This window comes from Balaenoptera physalus (genome assembly GCF_965194825.1).
Source record: "Balaenoptera physalus genome assembly, chromosome: 3".
Lineage (NCBI taxonomy): Eukaryota > Metazoa > Chordata > Mammalia > Artiodactyla > Balaenopteridae > Balaenoptera > Balaenoptera physalus.
Genome location: NC_138890.1, coordinates 58,745,581 through 58,768,237, shown reverse-complemented (window position 1 = coordinate 58,768,237; position 22,657 = coordinate 58,745,581). Strand labels below are relative to the sequence as shown.

Below are 22,657 nucleotides of genomic sequence, written 5' to 3'. Positions count from 1 at the left end.
TGGCAGTTATGCTGCCTCCTTTCCATTCTTCCACAAGGCAAGCTTTCACTTCCCTCACCCCCTTTGCATATATGTTCCTGTTACCTGGAAAGCTCTTAGCATGGCTACATCTTTGAAGTTTTGCCTTTCATGTCAGAGCTTTAGTTCAGAAAATATCGTGTCTATATCCACGGATGGGGCTGTTAAAACACTGAAAGGACTACATAAGAATGCGGATGCTATTATTATCAGCCACCCGAAGTAGGCTTTGAGATCAAGGAGTTCTCCAGGATTTAGGGTCAGCAGATTTTTTCTCTAAAGGGCCAGATAGCAAGTCATTTAGGATTTGCAGGCCATACTAAACAAATGGGAGCGGTTGTGTTCCAAATAAAACAATTTATGGACACAGAAATTTGACTTTCACGTTGCTTTCCACAGTCACTGAACCGGATTTGGCCTCTGCCCTGTAGTGGACTGACCCCTAGACTATATGAGGATGGCAGACAAGAAGGGAGTGGAGAAGAACCGAGATTCTGCAGCCAGATATTAGGGATCAGATGGCTGCTGCGTGAGACTGTCTCAACCTCCCTGGGCGCCAACGACCTCTACAATGGGGCTGCGGCCCCCATGTCTGGGGTTTGTGATGAGGGTTAGAAGAGACACGCAGGGGAAGCTCGGTGCTTGGAACGAGGCGCCCATTACCAGCGTCGCCCTCTCTGCAGTGACCTGGGAGCAACCGGGTTTCGGGCAGAACCGACTCCGAAGCCCCAGCCTCGAGGTGCGGGAGGAGGGGCGGAGCCCACCCGGGGCGGCGGCACCGCGGGGCGAGGGCGGGCCGGCCGGGCTGGGCGGCGCGAGTCGGGGGCGGGGCGGCGGCGCAGCGCCGTCGTCGTCGTCCCCGCCTCCTCCCCAGGGCCCGCGTCGGAACCTCGGTAGCCGCGGCGCTCACAGCCCGAGAAGAGCGGCGGGCCTGGCAGCGGCGGCGGCCACCGAGACCCACCCGAGGCGCGTCCCCGTCAGCCTCCCGGCGCCCCCAGGCCGCAGCGCCCGCGCACCTTCAGCTCGCTCGCTCGCCCTCCTTCCCTGCGGCCGGCTGCGCCATGGCGTTGGCGTTGGCGGCGCTGGCGGCGGTGGAGCCGGCCTGCGGCAGCCGGTACCAGCAGGTAAGCAGCGCCCAGTGTCTCCCCGGCCCTGCCCTACCCGCTGGCCTCTTCAGGCCTCCTTTCCGGCCCCGCCTGTGGCCAACTCGATGCCGCGGCTTGGCAGGCCGCGCTGGGCCTGGGCGGGCCGGGCGGGCCCCGGACTCGAATTCGAGGCGGCCGCGAGCTGGGCCTGTCCCTCCGCCACCCGGGCCGGGACTCGGGCGGTGGAAAAACCTCCGCCCCGCAGTGTTTCTCGCATTTCCCATGGCGGGCGGGTCCCCGGGTCGGAACCTGCGACCCTCCGGAGGCGTCGACCGGGAGGCATTCAGTTTTCCTTTTTCTACCTTGAATTTGATGTCACTGGAAAGAAAGAAAAAAAAAGCGTGAGATGGAAAAGGAAACTGGGTGGAGAGAAAAGATTAAAATCGCTGCTACTGCTGCCGACAGCTCTCCGCAGCGAGATGCGATTACTCAGGGTTTCAGAGCCTAGTCTGTTCGTCGAAACCCATCCCCCTCGCTTGCGTTTTAAGACAAAAGTCAGAATGAGACGAGGAACAAGTCCGCAGTTCGCAGTAGATTTGGAAAAGGCGATTAACTGGCGATGTCCCTAAAATGTCGAGCTACGTTGCAGGCTGCAGGGCGTGTGCCTGAGTGTGTGTTTTCAGAGATTGGAAATGACGTTTAAAGAGATTGAATAGCATAGCTGGGGAGAAAATGTATAGGAGATGATTGGATTATTATCTCGGGTACGATTTCTAAGTTGAGGCCCTAGGGAAAAGAGCTGCTTGTTTTACTCGCCTGTCTGTAGCCAGGTGTCCCTCGGAAATTCGGGAAGACATTTTGCAGGGTTTTTAGAGGTATTTAATCTAAGACATCGTAATTGTGGGAACTGAGCCAGGTGGTAACTGATGTTGATTGGAACCGCAGGTAACTGCTTACATTTTGTTTCAGATGCTTTCACTGTAATTTGCATACAAATGGCAATAGTGCTTTTATGAAATTAAATGTCCTATCATAAATGATCTACAGTTTTATATTTTAGAAGTGAGGAAAACCAGTATGATTAAAACATGTAGATTAACCCTGGTGGGTGGGGCCAATTACTGGGTTGTTTTGCTGTCGTCAGCCCTCTGTTGTAATTTCCTCCCTCCTACAGCCCGACTCCTGATATGACTGATTTTAAGAATTTAGCTTTTTGGTTTCATAAGCACGCCCAAATTGTGGCAATGCAGTCTAGTCCTTAGATCTCTCACAGCCTGGGGTACATGCTTTTTTGTATGACCTTGGGCAAGGCCCTGGGTTCCTCGCTGCTTTAGTAAAATACGATTGACAGGTATCACTTAACTGTCACCAAGGTGTTCACAAATCACATGTACCCCATCGTGTGATTTAATTCATTCTTTTCATCCTGCCTTGGATAAGGCAAAGAAGCAAAAAGCTGTGGCTTTTCTTTGTACTGCCATCTTCTTGAGCTATTAGGTAATGCTGACATAACGCTAGAATACAAAAAATTTGATGGAGTAACAAAATTACGTATTTCTCAGCGTAGTGTTTAATAGCTTTTAATATGCAGAACAGAGGTATGTTAAGGACAGGCCATCTTTTTTATTTTTTAAAACTTACTATTTTGAAGAAATCTTCAAAAAAAAAAGAATGAAAGACCTAATCTTCCTAGAAAAATTGCAAAATATGAAAGCCAAAAAAAAGCCAAAACCCCACACCAAAAACCTATCACATATAGATAACCAAAGTTAATATTTTGTGTATTCTTGTGGACTCATAGCTGTGTAAGTATACATGAGTGTAGATAAGTGTACATGTACAGATAAGGAAAGTTAATATTGATTGAGCATTTATTATGTGCCAGTCATGGTACTAAGTGCTTTATATCCATTATTTCACTTAATCCTCACAAAACCCCTTCGAGGCAGGGTTTGGTGTTGTATAGATGACAAGTCAAGACTCCCTAGAAGCTCAGTAACTTGCTCAAGGTCACAGCTTCTAAGTAGTGATTACAAGGATAAATACATGCTCACCTACTTAAAACACAGGCTTATGGCCCAAATATAAGCATATGCATTAGCAGATATATACATGTGCATATGTATTTTCTTATGTACCCATACATACATATATAGGCACATCTTTGTACATACGTGCAGTTCCATGGGCCCCTGATTATACTTGCACACACTTTGTACATATGTGCACATGTATGTTTACATACCCACATGTTCTCAAACACATGTGCATTCACAAATTTGCACGTGTATGTATTGTGCACGTATATGTACAAAGGCACACAATATAGCTATATAATAAAATGGGTTCATATTTTAATGTCTGCAGAGCATGCAGTTGTATGGCGAACCATAATTTAATTAATTGGCTATTGTTGGTCTCTAAGGGTGTTAATAATTTTTTTCTGTCACTGAAGTTTCTTTTATATACATCTTCAACTATTTCCTTAGTATAAATTTCTAGGCGTGTAAATGCTTGGTCAGAGAATATACATATTTAAAAGGCTTTTGAATTATGGAATGTGATGAATTGTCCAGGCAACTTGATGGGAGCATGATACTCTTTGGTTGTCACAAAGGGCCGTTCTGACTTCTATTTCGTCTGGTTAGTCAAATTGAGCTGGTCCTCTAGTGAAGTAAGTGTAACGGAAAACTATATGATTCATTCATAAATGCAAACAATGGTTTTGCCTTTATGGTATTTTGATTGGTAGAGCAATATGTGCACAACTTAGCATTACCACAGACTATACGGATAGGCTGGTCTCATAGGTTTCCTGTCGCTTTATTTATTTTTCTCTTTTTGCATTTTGAAACTGAGATTGTGTGTCCAAACATTCTGAAGCACTGTTTCAGGAAGCTCTAGGTAGGCCCAGTGTTGGGAAACCTGTTGTGTTTTCATCTCTCTGAGGATGTTTACCCTGTTCATCCATTCCAAGCCTTCTTTGCCTCACTGTAATAGATCTTTGGCTATATCATGCATTTTGCCAAATACTTCCTGAAATGTTTTGAGATATTTGGATTTAAATCCATTGAAAGTAGGCAATGATGACACTGCCATATAGGGTTAAAAATAGACTGCAGAGGGCTTCCCTGGTGGCGCAGTGGTTAAGAATCCGCCTTCCAGTACAGGGGACACGGGTTCGAGCCCTGGTCTGGGAAGATCCCACATGCCGCAGAGCAACTAAGCCCGGGTGCCACAACTACTGAGCCTGTGCTCTAGAGCCCACGAGCCACAACTACTGAAGCCTGCACACCTAGAGCCCGTGTTCCACAAGAGAAGCCACTGTGATGAGAAGCCTGTGCTCTGCAACGAAGAGTAGCCCCCACTCGCCACAACTAGAAGAAGCCCGTGCGCTGCAACGAAGACCCAGTGCAGCCAAAAACAAAAAAAAAAGATTGCAGAATGTTTACTTTTAGATCTGACTCCCTGTCAGCTAAAGAAGTTGCTCGCATGTGGACATCACTAATAAGTTTGTATTGTAGTCTGGTGACATTGTAAAGCAGTTCTGGGTAAGTTCTTTCAGGATTGTGAAGGAAGGTTTTGATAGATGAGGGAAAGAATTTCATCTCCGGCAGGCCAAACTTTTTCATGTTCAAGTGTTAGATGATGTCATGATCCTAGAGGAAGGAGTGAGTGGTGCCCATGTGGTTTAATTTTTTTATTTTTTTTAGTTTCAGAAGACATTATAATTATATCATGGAATGCCCCTTAGAATGTCATGTCAAGATTTTGAGGTAATTTGGTGTATGTGTGGCCTGTATTGCCAATGATCAAAGAAAACTTCTATAAAAATACTGAGAAGATGGGTAGAATTATTTCTTAGAAGAATTTTTTTAGTTGTGGTAAAATATATATGAAGTTTTACCATTTTAACTGTACACTGTTTTTAAGTGTACAGTTAGTTCAGTAGTTTTGTTTTTTGTTTTTTTTTTTTGGCTGCATTGGGTCTTCGTTCCTGCGCTCGGGCTTTCTTTAGTTGCGGCGAGCGGGGGCTACTCTTCGTGACAGTGCGTGGGCTTCTCATTGCGGTGGCTTCTCATTGCAGAGCATGGGCTCTAGGCCGCGGGCTGCAGTAGTTGTGGCAGGCAGGCTCAGTAGTTGTGGCTCACGGGCTCAGTTGCTCCGTGGCATGTGAGATCTTCCCGGACCAGGGATCGAACCTGTGTCCCCTGTATTGGCAGGCGGATTCTTAACCAACCACTGTGCTACCAGGGAAGTCCCAGTTCAGTTGTATTAAGTACATTCACATTGTTGGGCAGTCTTCACCACCATCCATTTCCAGAAACTCCATACCCCTTAAACAATAACTCTCTATTTCCCCCTTCCAAGCCCCTGACAGCCAACATTCTGCTTTCTGTCCATGAATTTGATTACTCTAAGTACCTCATATAAGTGGAATCATATAGTATTTGTTCCTTCTGACTGGCTTATTTCACTCAGCATAATGTCCTCCAGGTTCATCCATGTTGTGGCATGTGTCAGAATTTCCTTCCATTTTAAGGCTAAATAATATTCCATTGTATGTGTATACTGTATTTTGTTTATCTACTTTTTGGCCATTGTGAATAATGCTGCCGTAAATATGGGTGAACAAGTATCAAAAGGGTCCCAGCTTTCAATTCTTTTGGATATATTGTTGAATTTGTATAATTTGTAGGTTTTACCATATGAACCAACAATTTGTAGAATTGTTGGTTCATATGGTATTGCTATTTTTAATTTTTTGAGGAACTGCCATACTGTTTTCCATAGCAATGCACTATTTTATATTCCTACCAGCAGTGCATAGGGATTCCAAATTTGTCACATCCTCATCAACACTTGTTATTTTCTGTTTTGTTTTTGATAAAGCTATCTTAATGGGTGTGAATTGGCATCTCATAATGGTTTTGGTTTGCATTTCCCTAATGATTATTGATATTGAGCATCTTTTTATGTGCTGGTTGGCCATTTGAATATCGTTGGAAAAATGTGTATTCAAGTCCTTTGCCAATTTTTGAATTGGGCAAATTCAAAAATTCAAATTTTTGAATTGTTTGCTTTTTGTTGTTGAGTTGTAGGCATAATTTCTTTTTTTTTTAATTGAAGTATAGTCGATTTACAATATTGTGTTAGTTTCAGGTGTACAACATAGTGATTCAGTATTTTCGCAGATTATACTCCACTATAGGTTATTACAAGATAATGGGTATAATTCCCTTTATGTGTATATTCTTGTTGCTTATCTATTTTATATGTAGTAGCTTGTATCTGTTAATCTCATACCCCTAGTTTGTCCCTCCCTCCTTCCCTCTCCCCTTTGGTAACCACAAGTTTGTTTTTTATATCTGTGAGTCTGTTTGTTTTGCATATACATTCATTTGTATTATTTTTTAGATGCCACATATAAGTGATATCATACAGTATTTGTCTTTCTCTGACTTATTTCACTAAGCATAATCTCTAGGTCCACCCACTTGCTGCAGATGGCAGTATTTCATTCTTTTTTGTGGCTGAGTAATATTCCATTGTATGTATATATTAAGAAGATAATGGTGTGTGTGTTTGTGTGTGTGTATCTCACATCTTCTTTATGTGCATTTTCAACTTTTTACTATGAAAATTTCAAACATATACAAAAATTTAGTGTAATAAATCTTATGTACCCATCACTCAGCTTCAACAATTATCAAAAAATGGCTAATCTTGGGACTTCCCTGGTGGTCCAGTGGTTAAGAATCTGCCTTCCACATATACAATGGAGTATTACTCAGCCAAAAAAAGAAACGAAATTGAGTTATTTGCAGTGAGGTGGATGGACCTAGAGACTGTCATACAGAGTGAAGTAAGTCAGAAAGAGAAAAACAAATACCGTATGCTAACACATATATATGGAATCTAAAAAAAAAAAAAAAAAAGGTTCTAAAGAACCTAGGGGCAGGACAGGAATAAAGATGCAGACGTAGAGAATGGACTTGAGGACACGGGGAAGGGGAAGGGGAAGCTGGGACTAAGTGAGAGAGTGGCATGGACATGTATACACTACCAAATGTAGAATAGCTAGCTAGTGGGGAGCAGCCACATGACACAGGGAGATCAGCTCGGTGCTTTGTGTCCACCTAGAGGGGTGGGATAGGGAGGGTGGGAGGGAGACGCAAGAGGAAGGGGATATGGAGATACATGTATGCATATAGCTGATTCACTTTGTTATACAGCAGAAACTAACACAACATTGTAAAGCAATTATACTGCAGTAAAGATATTAAAAAAAAAAAAAAAAGAATCCACCTTCCAATGCAGGCGATGCAGGTTCGATCCCTGGTTGGGGAACTAAGGTCCCACATGCCACGGGGCAACTAAGCCCGCACACCACAACTAGAGAGAAGCCCGCGTGCCTCAACGAAAGATCTTGCATGCCACAACAGAGATCCCACGTGCCACAAGTAAGAACCGACACAGCCAAATAAAAAAACAAACAAAACAAATGGCTCATCTTTTTCATTTATAGTCTCTACCATTATTTTGGAGCAAATCCTAGAAATCATGTCATTTCGTCCATAAATATTTCTGTGTGTAGCTCTAAAAGATAATGGTGTGATATTTTAAGCAGATATTATCACATGAGGAAATATGTCATGAGAGCACTTCTGTAATTTGTTATGAATATGGAACCAGGATTTGTGAGTGTCAGGAGCTGCAGATCTGCAGCTATCCGTTGTATTTGACTCACTCTCTATGAGGTGCTCTAGGAAATCCTGGCATCATCTCAACTGATGCCACCCACTGGTTTGCCTGCATATAACTTCAAATTACTTTATCCTGGACACCAATTACATTACATTACTCACATTAAATTAGATTATAAAATAAATCCTACCATGAGAGTAATTTTGTATTTTGTTAATTAAAAAAAAAAAAGAAAGATTTGAAGAAATTCAAGTGACATTCTCTGATTTACTCGTTCTTAGGGCTTTAAAATAGTTACTTTGGTTTCTTAATCATTTATTCTTACATTATCTTTGAACAAGTACAGCCGTTTAGTGAAATCATATTCTTGTAGTAGTGGATAATGCCCATTTAGTTAAAGCAGCTTTTAACACTTTAATTAGAGATTACTGCTGAGAATCAACTTGGTGATCTCATCTTTATTCTCAAGTCATTTTTGCCAGTATGCCAGGCAGTTGGTGAATATCATGTATTGAATCTGTTGACTTTTACACATTCCAGTTGTAATTGCTTCTCGTGGCTGTCTAGATAGAAGTACAGTGTATGTTGTTGCTTTCACCAAGTGTAGTAATGAAGCGAGTGTTATCAGACATCACTTTGCACATCCTTCTGTTACAATTAGGCTCATTTTTTCTGAATACCACAATTTATATTAAAAGTTCTAAATACCAGCTCTAAATATTGATCCAATTTAAGAACATTTCTAGTGAAATATTTTCTTACTGATTAAAGCAGTTTCTTTCACGTGTATTATATATTTCTTCTCCCCTAGCAATTTAGTATAATCTTTGACAGTTTTTCTTTTAAATTTGTGTATTACAATAATATCAGTTAGTGGTAAATCAGAGGCTTGCATGTGATTGGGAGGTCTTTCTGGATATTGGATATTTATGAATAGACATACACAGGTTTAGGGAGTGGTTTCTGTTTAATAACAATTTCATTTTATTTGTCATTCAATGTTTAAATGTGGCATTAAATGTTAAACATTTCTTGTGATAAAATAGTACACAGATACATTCTTTATATACTGGAGTCAAACAGTAACTTGTAAAGGAAAACTTGACTTCCCTTCTAGTCTCTCCCCAGAGGTGTAACTGCTTCTCAAGTTTGCTGTGCGTTCTTCAGGCTTTCTTCCTTTCCTTTAAAGAAAAAAATGTTAAAAGTGTTAAATATTTAAAAATAAACTTTACTTTTTGTAACATTTTTAGATTTTCAGAAACATTGAAGATAGTACAGTTTCTGTATACCCCAGACCCAGTTTCCCCTTTAACATCTTATATTAGTGTGGTACATTTGTGACAATTAATGAACCAGTATTGATATGTTATTATTAACTAAAGTCCATACTTTTTTCAGATTTTCAGTTTTTATCTATGTGTTTTTTCTGTTGCACATTACATTTGGTCATCGTATCTCCGTAGGCTCCTCTTGACTGTGACAGTTTCTCAAGTTTTCCATGTTTTTGATGACCTTTACAGTTTTGAGGAGTATTAGTTATTTGCAGGATGCCCCTGAATTGGGATTTGTTGGTTGCTTTTCTCATGATTAGACTGGGGTTGTGGGTTGGAGGGAGGAAGACCACAGAGGTAAAGTGCCATTTTACATCATGTCATATCAAGAATGAATACTGTCCCCATGACTTACCACTGTTGATGTTGACCATGATCATCTGGCTGAAGTAGTGTTTGTCAGATCTCTCTACGTAAAATGACTCTTTCCCCCCTTTTGTACTGTGCTGTTTGGAAGGAAGTCACTGTGGTCACTGTGCACAGCCTATACTTAAGGTTTGGGGAGTTAAGTTCCACCACCTCATTGGGGGCAGTGTATCTACATAAATTATTTGGAATTTTCTGCATGGGACATTTGTCTCTTCTCCATTAATTTATTTATTCAGTGATACTAGTATGAACTCATTAATTTTATTCTTTGGGTTATAAGCCAACACTATTTTATTTTGTTGCTCAAATTGTTCCAGCTTTGGCCATTGGGATCTCTTTCAGTTGGCACTTGTATCCCTTTGACAGAGCTCCATCTTTGTGGATTTTTAAAGCACTTCCTTACTTTTTGGCACCAGGCTCACCATGTATATTTTCTGTGCCATCGTAGAATCAGCCATTTCTCCAAGGAACCCTGGTTCCTTTTATTGGAGAATGATGTTAGAAACCAAGATCTGTGCTCATTGCCGCTGGTGTGTCATTGCTTCTAGGCCTTCTAGGCTGACAGAGTAAAGAAATACATGTGTGTGTGTACATCCATAAACATTCCATAAATAACCGTCTGTCTGTATTAAACTGACTCTAATCCATTACTACATGGATCACTCTGGCCTCCTCCCCTCTCGTCTTTAAACTTCTACTCCGGCAATGAGAGACCTGGCTCCTCCCATCCGCCATCCGTTTACTTAATTTAACTTCAGTTCTAATGTACATGTGTAGCAGTATCAGGTGGGAAACAGTTTTATCAACTAGAGGACAAGGCATATGTACAGTTTCTTTTGCCTTTAGTCTTATAAAGACTACTCATTTCCAAAGTTACTTAGGTACTTATGTCAGCACCTTTTCATCTCACCCTCTTTAATGAGGTTTTCACAAATTTATAATACAGTTAGATTGTTTTGTCACATTGTGCATACCATCCTGGGAACCACCAACCACCTAACTTTTTCTTTTTAATTTCACATACATTAAAGTTCATACATTATTTCACATACATTAAATTTTTTTTTTAATTTATTTATTTATTATTTATTTTTGGCTGCATTGGGTCTTCGTTGCTGTGCGCGGGCTTTCTCTAGTTGTGGTGAGCGGGGGCTACTCTTCGTTGCAGTGCGCAGGCTTCTCATTGCAGTGGCTTCTCTTGTTGCGGAGCACAGGCTCTAGGTGTGTGGGCCCAGTAGTTGTGGCTCGCGGGCTCCAGAGCGCAGGCTCAGTAGTTGTGGTGCATGGGCTTAGTTGCTCCGCGGCATGTGGGATCTTCCCGGACCAGGGCTCAAACCCGTGTCCCTTGCATTGGCAGGTGGATTCTTAACCACTGCGCCACCAGGTAAGCCTAAATTTTTTTTATTGTATTTCACATACATTAAAGTTCACCCCTTGTGCTATAAAGTTCTGTAGGTTTAGACAAATACAGGTTTTGACAAATGCATAGCATCCTTTTTGTTTTTTGTTTTTGTTTTTCAAACAGTACTTTTAAAGAAAAATGAGTGATTTCTCATTCTTATTTTCCAAATTTTCCACTAATGATCATGTTTTGCTTCTTTTTTAAAAATTCCTTAAAAAATTTTTTTATTTGAAAGTAAAAACTGCAGGAATAGTATAAAATAATACCCATAGAGTATATATTGCCCAGATTCATCGTAAACATTAAGATTTGATTAACAATGACTACAATCCTGTAAAAATTGAAAGCACTACAGGTAAAACTCAAGTCCTTTTAACCACCACCAATTCTTTCTCTATGGAACTCAGTGCTTATTTTGCTGTTTACTTTGTTATTAAATTTTAAAAATTTGTTTTGTCCTTGTTAAATTTAGGTGAGATTTTGTGGACTGTGTAGTCAGGAATATAGTGTTCTTAGTATTTTGAAGCTTTCACTTTAGGAGCTTTATGATATAACGTCCAAACTTTTCATATAACTTTGTGTTAAAAAGCAGTTTTTGAAGGGTGTGATGTACACTTCAGTATCTGGAAGGCTCAGTTTGGACATTAAGTAGAGACTGATTCAGGAGAACAAAAAAGAACTTTATCAAAACATCTAATCAGTAATATATTGCCTGACTTCTGCAGTGAAGTAAGTAGTTGTCATATGACTGTGGGCTAGAACTTCAATCTCTCTCTAGCTTTATTTTCTCCTTTCATAAAATGAAGTAGTAGTTAGATTAGATCATTTTGTCTCCTTCCAGCTTTATGATTGATTGTTTTTGTTTGTAGAAGTTGGTGGCTTTGATCCAAAGAGACGGCATTCTATTGATGATTTAGCAAATTTCTTTCATGGTGAATAATTATTTTTGAAAATGATGCCAGTAAATATATATGCCCAGTAGATCTTTAAAAAATTATGCATGGTTTAAAAAAATAGGAAAATCTCCTTAATATTATGTTTTAAAAGAATGAGTCACTGGTGAGTACAGAGTACTGTTTTGTAATTTCCCACTAGTTAAAACATTCTGTTTGTAGGTCTTTCCCTTCTGGTCAGCTTCAAACAAACATGGTATATCATGACAAAATGTTAGCGATGCGGGACTTCCCTGGTGGTGCAGTGGTTAAGAATCCGCCTGCCAATTCAGGGGACACGGGTTCGAGCCCTGGTCCAGAAAGATCCCACATGCCACGGAGCAACTAAGCCCGTGTGCCACAACTACTGAGCCCGCGTGCCAGAACTACTGAAGACCGCACACCTAGAGCCCGTGCTCCACAACAAATAGAGGCCACCACAATGAGAAGCCCGCACACCGCGACAAAGAGTAGCCCCGCTCGCCGCAACTAGAGAAAGCCCACGCGCGGCAACGAAGACCCAACGCAGCCAAAAATAGATAAATAAATAAATTAAAAAAAAAAAAGTTAATGATGCTTTTAGAAATCAGGAAAGTTAATCAATAATTTAAAATGTTTTCAAATAAACTTTTTAAGAGCAATTTTAGGTTCACAATAAAATCAATAATCTTTTAAAAGGAAGAAAATACCAATTTAAAAAGTTTTTTTAGCTTTTTTTAAAAGAAACTGGCTCTTGATTTCTAGTATTCTTATTCACTGCTTTTAGTAGTTGCGTTTTCAGAAGTTTGGAAAATCTGCTCATGTTTTTATAGAAATAGCATAAGAAGTATGAATTGAGGGTTATCTGCAGCCTTGGGGATCTTACACATGATTGATTGTTGATAGGAGATCCTTTTCAACACTTGTCCTTGTGAAGCAGAATTACATTTTCAGATGTAATAGTATTTTAGAGTGTACATACTTAAAATCGGTTCTTCTCAGTCATGCATGTGAGGGTGAGTAGCATTAATGGTCTTAAACACATTGGTCCAATTTCATTTTAGGTGAGAGAGTTAATTGAGGTGATCACAGTTATGTGATGTTGTAAGCTTTACAGCCATCTTGTCACCATTCAGCTCTGGCCAAAATGACTAGCTGAGTCGAGGGGGAGAAAAGGCAAATTATGCTGGGCATGAAAGGTAATCATTGGCTTATTATATTAGCTTCACCATTATTTGGAAGGTTAAAATATCTTATTTTCTTTGTATCAGTTAGGTTTAAGGTAATCCAAATGCCATTTTATATTTAGGACTTCACATTTTAGTGAAAATATTTAAGTGAGAATCTGTAATTGTGTTTGAAAGGATCTCAACAATTTCCAGGGTATACCTTTTAACACTGATTTTGTATTTCTCTTAGCAGGTTGCTTTAACTATTATTTAGCTGTACCTACTTAATGCTGTAGTTATTTCTAAGAAGTGAACTTTTTTCCCCGTGAGAAAAATATAGACTGACTTTCAAATATTACAGTGATATTACAAAAGAATATTTAATGATGAAGGAAAATTCCACTATGTAGTGAGTGAAAAAGGTTATGATTTGTATTCCCCCAGAAGGCTGGAAGAATATCTGAAAGATGGGATTGTGGTGGTTTTTATTTTCTTCTCTGTATTTTTGTCAAGTTTTCTCCTTGTGAACCTAGGAATCTTAGAAAAAAGAATTTTTAAAAATCGCTCTGTGCTGTTTATTATTATGAAAATGTTACTTTTATGCTTGTCTTATGTATAAAGTATACTTTTTTCCCCCCAGATTTGTACCTTGGTTTTCAAAATGTCAAGCTTCCATTCATCAAGGACTTTTCATCTTATGAGCCATTTGTAATCTACGTAATAAGGCATTTATGAAGTGACAGCTTGCATGTTTAAATATTATGGAATGCAAAAGGATGTGCCACGGGCCTTCCTAATTAAAAGTTTACCAAGTGCCTGTAGACTGCTGCTTTGTTTGTCCTCGTTCCTTCGCATCTTCCCTTCCTTTTCTTCTTTCCCTTACTTTTAGTACCCAGCACAATTTGATGCATATAGTAAGTATTCACTAAATACCTGTTGAGTGACTTCAATCCATGAGAATGTATTATGGTATTGATACAATATTAATTATATTAATTCAGAGAATAAGATAGTAGATAAAAGGCATTATCTTGAGATGGAAGAGATCACCAACTTCCAGAGACTTCTTAGGAAGCTTCTGAGATGAAACTTGAGCCTGGCCTTGAAGGATAGGTAAGAGGTAGATGGGGGAGACCAGGACTTGGGAGAAGGGGTGGAGATGGACTCTCATGATTTGTTGTTTCCCTGGGGAACTTGTTTCACTTTCTGGAATACTCACCTTCTCTGGCCAGGAGGTCTCCTGTTGCTCTACTTCCTCTACCTGGAATGCTCCCTTCTTCCCAGCTCCCCCCTCAGTTTAGGTAGTCTGTCCTAAGGGGAGTTTGAGTACCTCCCCTCTCCCCCAGTTAGGTTAGTTTCCCATGAATACGAGATTCCTCTTTCATGGCACATTTTGTAATCACATTTTAATCTTTTTTTCTTTTTTTTTTTTTAAAGGAATTCCTTTATTTTTATTTATTTATTTATTTTTGGCTGTGTTGGGTCTTCGTTTCTGTGCAAGGGCTTTCTCTAGTTGCGGCAAGCGGGGGCCACTCTTCATGGCGGTGCGCGGGCCTCTCACTGTCGCGGCCTCTCTTGTTGCGGAGCACAGGCTCCAGACGCGCAGGCTCAGTAGTTGTGGCTCACGGGCCTAGTTGCTCCGCAGCATGTGGGATCTTCCCAGACCAGGGCTCGAACCCGTGTCCCCGGCATTCACAGGCAGATTCTCAACCACTGCGCCACCAGGGAAGCCCTTTTTTTCTTTTTATTTATTTTTTATCTCTTACATATAGTTATACTTACATATAGGTTAGAGTCAGATAGATCTTACAGGCTTATTACCCAAAACAGCAGTCTCCTGCTTACTTGCCTGCTTCTTAGCTCTTTCTTTTGCTGTTTCGCTGTTATCTGTGAAGGTAAAAAACATTTATAGGGTGTTACTTCTTGATTTTTCAGTTTTCAGGGTTTTAAAAAATTTTTTAATTGACTTACCACTAGGAGATTTAAGGATTTAGCTCTCTTTTACCACCCTCCCACAACTGCATATACTCCCGTTTCCTGTCTCTCCATTTTTCTAGTATAGTTATATCCATAATGTAGTTAGATCAGTATTCAGTATTTACAGTAATATGTTGTATGCTGTGGTTACTTTTCCTTGCCTGACAGTACCTTATTTTCCCTAAAGTTAACAACAAATTTTTTTGTTTGCCTAATTTTCTATGTATATATCATAAATTGCTTATAACATGAATTCATCCTCAGACTCTCACTTAATAATCTTAATGGTTTTTTTGTTTTTTGTGTTTTTAGATTTTATTTATTTATTTATTTATTTATTGGCTGTGCTGGGTCTTCGTTGCTGTGTGCAGGCTTTCTCTAGTTGCGGTGATCAGGGTCTACTCTTCGTTGTGGTGCGCGGGCTTCTCATTGAGGTGGCTTCTCTTGTTGTGGAGCACGGGCTCTAGTGGCGCGGGCTTCAGTAGTTGTGGCTCGTGGGCTCAGTACTTGTGGCTTGCAGGCTCTAGAGCTCAGGCTCAGTAGTTGTGGTGCATGGGCTTAGTTGCTCCGTGGCATGTGGGATCTTCCTGGACCAGGGCTTGAACCCGTGTCCCCTGCATTGGCAGGTGGATTCTTAACCACTGTGCCACCAGGGAAGCCCCTCTTAATAGTTTTTTTTTTTTTTTTTTTAATTTATTATTTATTTATTATTTTTATTTTTGGCTGTGTTGGGTCTTCGTTTCTGTGTGAGGGCTTTCTTCAGTTGCGGCGAGTGGGGGCCACGCTTCATCGCGGTGCGCGGGCCTCTCACTATCGCGGCCTCTCTTGTTGTGGAGCACAGGCTCCAGACGCTCAGGCTCAGTAGTTGTGGCTCACGGGCCCACTTGCTCCGCGACATGTGGGATCTTCCCAGACCAGGGCTCGAACCCGTGTCCCCTGCATTGGCAGGCAGATTCTCAACCACTGCGCCACCAGGGAAGCCCAGTTTTTTTTTTTTTTTAAATAGTTTTTTGATATGTTCAAACACATCAGGTATTTTATTGATTTCATTGTTGGGGGGTGTGTGTGTGGCTCTTTCCTGGTTTTTTGACTTGTTCTAGAAGGCTGTTCTCAAGGTCTGCTGTTTAGTTGTTATCCTAGGCATTTCCTTTTCCAACTTCTTTAATTGAAGCCCTTTCCCTTGATTCACATCTTTTTGTTTTTCTTGGTTTATTGTCTCATATCCATGGAACATACACTCCAGTATCTTTCTGAGGAAGAATGCATAGGGGTTAAACTTTTTTTTTTTTTTTTGATCTTCACCCTTACTTCGACTTATGGGTTGGAAACATTTTCCTTTAGAATTTTGAAAGCCATTTGTTCCATTGCCTTCTAGGTTCCACTATTAGGAAGACTGAAGCCAGTTGTGATGTCTGATTCTTTAAATGTGGCCTACTTTCTCTGTTTCTCTGGAAGCCTTTAGGAGCTTCTTTATGTCTGCAGTGTTGTTAAATTTCACTATGTTGTACCTTGGTGTAGATCTGTTTACATCTGTTGTGCTAGGCACTCAGTGGGTCCTTTTGGTCTAGAAGCTCATGTCCATTAGTTCTGGGAAATTTTAAAAAGTATTTGTTTGATTTTTTTTCCCTCTGCTTTAATTTTTTTTTCCTTCTCTCCTTGGATCTTGGATCTTTTGTACTGATTCTTTAAAATTGTTTATTATTTATTTAATTTTTAAATATTTATTTATTTATTTATTTGGCTGCACTGTGTCTGAGTTGCAGCACGTGGGATCTAGTTCCCCCACCAGGGATCGAACCCAGGCTCTGTACATTGGGCGCGCGGAGTCTTAACCGTTGGACCACCAGGGAAGTCCCTTAAAAAATTTTTTTAACCTCTTCTCATATTTTCACCTGTTTTTCTCTACTTTCTATGAGAGAGTCTCAATTTTATATTCTAACTCTGATAAAATTTTAATAATCTGTTATTTTTAATTTTCAAAAACTCTTTAATTGTCCCTACCCCCTATGTTAGTAGCACACTGTCCTCGTTTTATGGTTTTAATTATTTTTCTCCTATTTCTTTGAGATTACAGGAAGTTTTTTTCTTTCTTTTTAAAGTTTACACCTTCCTGCATAGTTCTTTCCTCCATGTTGCATTTATCCTCTTTGCTTTGGTCTTTTATGACCTTTTAGTTAGAAGTACGTGGTGATCTTTGCCTGCTTGGTTAAGAGTGCACAATCAGTAAAGCAGTTTGGAAGCTCAGTATGCTTGATGGAACTTCTTGTGGGGGCTTCTTGCCTTCTAATTTAACTAGGCTGTTTCTTTGAGTGACAGTGTTTTTAGATCTTTCTTCTTGGGCTGGTCAGTTTCCCCAGAGACTAGGCCTGGCTGTTACTGTTCTGGGAGCTGATTGGCGGAGGAAGACTGGGATATCTCAAGGTTTAATACATAAACCTCTCACTTAATCACTCTTTTCTGATACGCTGTTCTTTCTCCTAAGCTCCGGTGTCTCCAGTCCAGATCTCTCCACCTCAGTCTCTCCAGAGAGAGTCTTCTAATGGGGATTCCGGGAGCTGTGTTTGTTTAACTGGGTCTCCGGGCTTCCCTGGTGGCGCAGTGGTTAAGAATCCGCCTGCCAGTGCAGGGGGCACTGGTTCGAGCCCTGGTCCAGGAAGATCCCGCATGCCGCGCAGCAACTAAGCCCGTGCGCCACAACTAGTGAGCCTGCGCTCTAGAGCCCGTGAGCCACAACTACTGAGCCCACATGCCACAACTGCTGAAGCCTACGCACCTAGAGCCTGTGCTCCGCAACAAGAGAAACCACCTCAATGAGAAGCCCACGCACCGCAACCAAGAGTAGCCCCTGCTCGCTGCAACTAGAGAAAGCTCGCACGCAGCAACAAAGACCCAACTCAGCCATAAATAAATGAATGAATGAATGAATGGATGAATGAATAACTGGGTCTCCAACTTCCCTTTCTGCTTTTAAATCTCATTTTCACTCTTATTTCCGCTGGTACCTGCTACCACTGATTCTTGAGCCTTTGGAGGGTATAGTGCAAGACAGGTTGATTTTCTGCTTTCTGGATTAGGATTCAGGTTTCTTGGGTCTGCTGTGTACATTGTCTCCTGTCTTCCTGCTTCTAACTTGCAGGATTTTATTGCTGCTTTGTCTCCTGTTAATCGATTTTGAATTTTTTTTTGCCTCAAATTTAATAAAACTTTAGTAACATTTACATTTGAGAGGATTTTGGAAGGTATAAGAGGCAAATGTGTGTGTTTAATCTTCAACTGGAAAATTATGATTGTAATTACTTCTTTTGATGGTCTTTTCTTTGGTAAGCTTTAGACTTAGTGAGGTAAAAAACATCAGTCATGGCCTGACATATTCTTTGAGTGGTGTTAATTATAAAATGCAAGCAATTATACACTTGCATATTGGAACATTCTGTGATGGGGTGAAGGGACAGATATGAAATGCTTAATGCATCTCCCTCTTGGTTCTTGTTCTTGCAGGAGAAGGGGACCTCATGACCAGGCCTAAGTTAAGGCAGCCTCTTGAATAGAATACCTTTCCCCATCCGTAATCTCTGTCCCAGTATGCTGTATTCCAGGCATCATCATCATCATCATATAATAATAATAATAATAATAAGCAAGCATAGCTGAGAGAGCTCTGGTAGCTCATGGGGCTAGCAGAGCCAAGCAGGCTGCAGTCAGCATGATTCTCTGGATTCTAGGCATGTCTGTCACTTTCTGGGGCTGTACATTTGACTCTACTATCTTATTATTACTTTTGAAATTATAATCATGCTTATTTTTCAAAAATATTTCTTTATTTTTCAAAAATATTTCTTTATTTTTGTCTGCGTCGGGTCTTAGTTGCGGTGCGCGGGCTTCTGTCTAGTTGTGGCACGTGAGCTCAGTAGTTGTGGCGTGTGGCCTTAGTTGCTCTGTGGCATGTGAGATCTTAGTTTCCTGACCAGGGATCGAACCCGTGTCCCCTGCATTGGAAGGCAGATTCTTAACCACTGGACCGCCCCGGAAGTCCCTTTACTATCATTTTAATGTAGAATATTCCATTTTTTGGATATGCCAATTGGTAGTTTTTAGAAGGGAAAACTTTCTAGGAATTAGTGTGATCAATCAAAATACCAATTTTCCTTCGTATGTACCACAGACATTTACTGAATACCTATTTGTACCCAATACACTATGCTAAGTGTTTTATTTCCTAAGAGCTGAAGGTTGGAGAGGTCTGTTTCTCCTTTGTGTTTCTTATACTCTTGTTACCATTTCTTTTTAAAATAGGTAACTCGGGAACCATAGTGTTGATACATGTAATGCATAGTACTTTATGAAGCATGGAGTAGTGATGGGGATGCCACCTGCTGTTGATCACTCATGGAATCATCATCACTGTCCCTTCCACAGATATAGCGGTCATCTGCATGTGGCTCCATACCTAGCCTTATATTATTTGGTGATTTGTAAAGTAATATGAGTACTTTAGATAAATGTGAACTAGTAAGTCAAGATGGCATTAAGATTAGCTGCCGGGCTTCCCTGGTGGCGCAGTGGTTGAGAGTCTGCCTGCCAATGCAGGGGACACGGGTTCGAGCCCTGGTCTGGGGAGATCCCACATGCCGCGGAGCAACTGGGCCCGTGAGCCACAACTGCTGAGCCTGAGCGTCTGGAGCCTCTGCTCCCCAACAGGAGAGGCCGCGATAGTGAGAGGCCCGCGCACCGCGATGAAGAGTGGCCCCCACTCGCCACAGCTGGAGAAAGCCCTCACACAGAAACGAAGACCCAACACAGCCAAAAATAAACATAATAAATAAATAATAATTTTAAAAAAAATTAAAAAAAAAAAGATTAGCTGCCATTTCTTCAGGTAGGTTTCTGTTAAAGCTACACCTCCATGCTTGCTTTAGTCAACATGTGCTAATAAGGTATCCATGATATGCCACTCACTGTTAAGTGCTGGGGTGAATACAGCAGTGAACCATGTGAAGTTCCCAGTCTGCAGAGGGCTCACAGTCTACACTGTTAACCCAGCAAGGGCTCGTGTGCCTGTGGCACAAAAAGCCAAACTCTGCCAGAGGGTGTTTGCAGCAAAATAAGGGTTTATTTGAAGGTGCCAAGCAAGGAGAACCGGGCAGCTCATGCTCAAAAGACCCAAACTCTCTGATGGCTTTCAGGCAAGGGTTTTTTTTTTTTTTTTTGGCTGCGTTGGGTCTTTGTTGCTGCACGCGGGCTTTCTCTAGTTGCAGAAAGCAGGGGTTACTCTTCGTTGCGATGCGCGGGCTTCTCATTGCGGAGGCTTCTCTTGTTGCAGAGCACAGGCTCTACGTGCACAGGCTTCAGTAGTTGCAACACGTGGGCTCAGTAGTTGTGGCACGCGGGCGCTAGAGCATGTGGACTTCAGTAGTTGTGGCACATGGGCTCAGTAGTTGCGGTGTGCAGGCTCCAGTAGTTGTGGCGTGCGGGCTCAGTAGTTGTGGCTTGTGGCCTCTAGAGCACAGGCTCAGTAGTTGTGGTGCACGGGCTTAGTTGCTCCGCAGCATGTGGGATCTTCTAGGACCAGGGATTGTGTCCCTTGCACTAGCAGGCAGATTCTCAACCACTGTGCCACCAGGGAAGTCCCAGGCAAGGGTTTTTAAAGACAGGTGTTAGGGAAGAGGATCGTAGGATATGTGATCAGCTCCTGGACCTTCTTCTGACTGGTTGGTGCTGAGGTAACAGTGATACTTTTGGAATCTCAACCTTTTTGTTACAACCAGTTTGGGCTCTACTGCCACAGGCTCATAGTCACTGTGCTCCACAGGTGAGGGTCTTAGTTGCTGCTGAACAACTCAAAAGGTATGCATCAGATTGTTATCTATATCCCTTCAGGAGGAACTAGGAGTCCTGTGACTCTATTGTCCTAATCATTAAAGGCTTGAGCCTGCTCTTTGGAACTTTCGGGATGGCCTAGGAGACTAAAGCCTTTCTTTCTGCAAACAAGAAACAAAGGACAGGCTTCCCTGGTGGCGCAGTGGTTAAGAATCCGCCTGCCAATGCAGGGGACATGGGTTCGAGCCCTGGTCCGGGAAGATCCCACATGCCGCAGAGCAGCTAAGCCCGTGTGCCACAACTACTGAGCCTGTGCTCAAGCGCCCACGAGCCACAACTACTGAAGCCCATGTGCCTAGGGCCCATGCTCTGCAACAAGAGAAGCCATCACAATGAGAAGCCCGCGCACCGCAATGAAGAGTAGCCCCCCGCTCACCACAACTAGAGAAAGCCCGCACGCAGCAACGAAGACCCAACGCAGCCAAAAATAAATAAATAAATAAATAAAATTTAAAAAAAAAAAAAGAAAGAAACAAAGGACAAGAAGGGGCTTTTGTACCTGGGAAGGCCCCACAGGGTCCTGCTTGGTTTCATTCCCCCCTTTTCTTTGATAGCCCTCAATCCTGAGAGGAACAGGGGCAGAACCAGAAACGAAATAAAGTTTGGGAGAGAGATTAATCATAAACTGAGCAGGGGAACTCAGTTTTAGGGGGACTCGGTTTCGCAAATCCTCTGCCAGTCTCCTTTTCTCCCCTTCTGGAACTGTTAGTATGATTTACATACAGAAACATGCACATATTATAAATGTGTATTGTAGTTCATTGAATTTTCACAAGCTGAACATGCACTTTAACTAGTACCCAGATCAAGCAACAGCATTACCAGCACTCCAGAAGCTCCCTGCATGTGCCCTTCCAGTTGTGCCCCTACCCTGGGTAACCACTCAGCTGGCAGACTAGGTTTGCCTGGTTTTGCTCTTTACATAAGTGTAATCGTACAGTAAATGCTCTTGTGTCTGCTTTCTGTTGCTCAGCATTATGTTTATGAGATTCACCCTTGCTGTTATGTGTTGATTCATTCACATGGCTGTATAATATTCCATTGTGTGAAGTTATAATTTAGTTACCCATTCTGCTGTTGATGGACTTTTGGATAGTTTCCAATTTTATGAATACTGTTGCTTTGAACATCCTGATATGTCTTTTGGTGAACATGTGTGTTTCTGTCAGGTTATATAACTAGAGTGGAATTGCTGGGTCATAGAGTATGTATGAATTCATCTTTAGTAGATATTGCTAAACAGTTTTCTAAAGTGGTTCTACAAATTTACATTCCCAGTTTGAGAGTTCTGGTTATGTACCCTCAACAACATTTGGTATTTTCTGCTTTTTTATTTTAACTATTATCTGTGGTTTTAATTTGCATTTCTGTGATGACTATTGAAATGCAGCAGTTTTTAAATATGTTTATCAGCCATTTGGCTATCTTCTTTTGTGAAGTGTCTATTCAAGACTTTTGCCCGTTTTTCAGTTCGGTGTTTTCCTTTTTGTCATGGCTTTTTAGAAGTTTTTTTTAATATATTCTGGATATGAGTCCTTTGTCCAGAAAATATGTCTTCTATTTTGGGTTGTCTTTTCATTCTCTCAGTAGGGTCTTCTGAATGAATAAAAAGTTCTTAATTTGAGAAGCACATGTGGGTGAACATCTTCATGTCTTTGTGCACAAAAAAGCTAACGATAAATGAAGAAATTGATAGTTCACTTTTGAAGATCTGTAAGATGGATATGTACTACTTCTGCAGGAACTTGCTGATAAAAATATGCCATCCCTTGTGATGACCCAAACACTAAGCTGACCACAGAGTAGAAAA

The 22,657-nt window shown here is 41.2% G+C and overlaps 1 protein-coding gene across 3 annotated transcripts in view; it reads left to right on the top strand.

Annotated features, from left to right (window-relative positions):
- Window positions 1-860: 860 nt before the first annotated feature.
- NDFIP1 (Nedd4 family interacting protein 1) overlaps window positions 861-22,657 on the top strand; it is a 51,586-nt gene continuing 29,789 nt past the window's right edge. The window contains exon 1 of one of the 3 annotated variants that reach the window (XR_014261677.1): window positions 861-1,142. Coding sequence is in view for 2 of the 3 variants with exons in the window: in XM_082454291.1 (XP_082310417.1) it covers window positions 1,080-1,142 (63 nt within the window). In the remaining variant the exon portion in view is untranslated. The remainder of the gene's footprint in view (window positions 1,143-22,657) is intronic. The other 2 variants (XM_082454291.1, XM_082454292.1) reach the window with 2 other exon arrangements.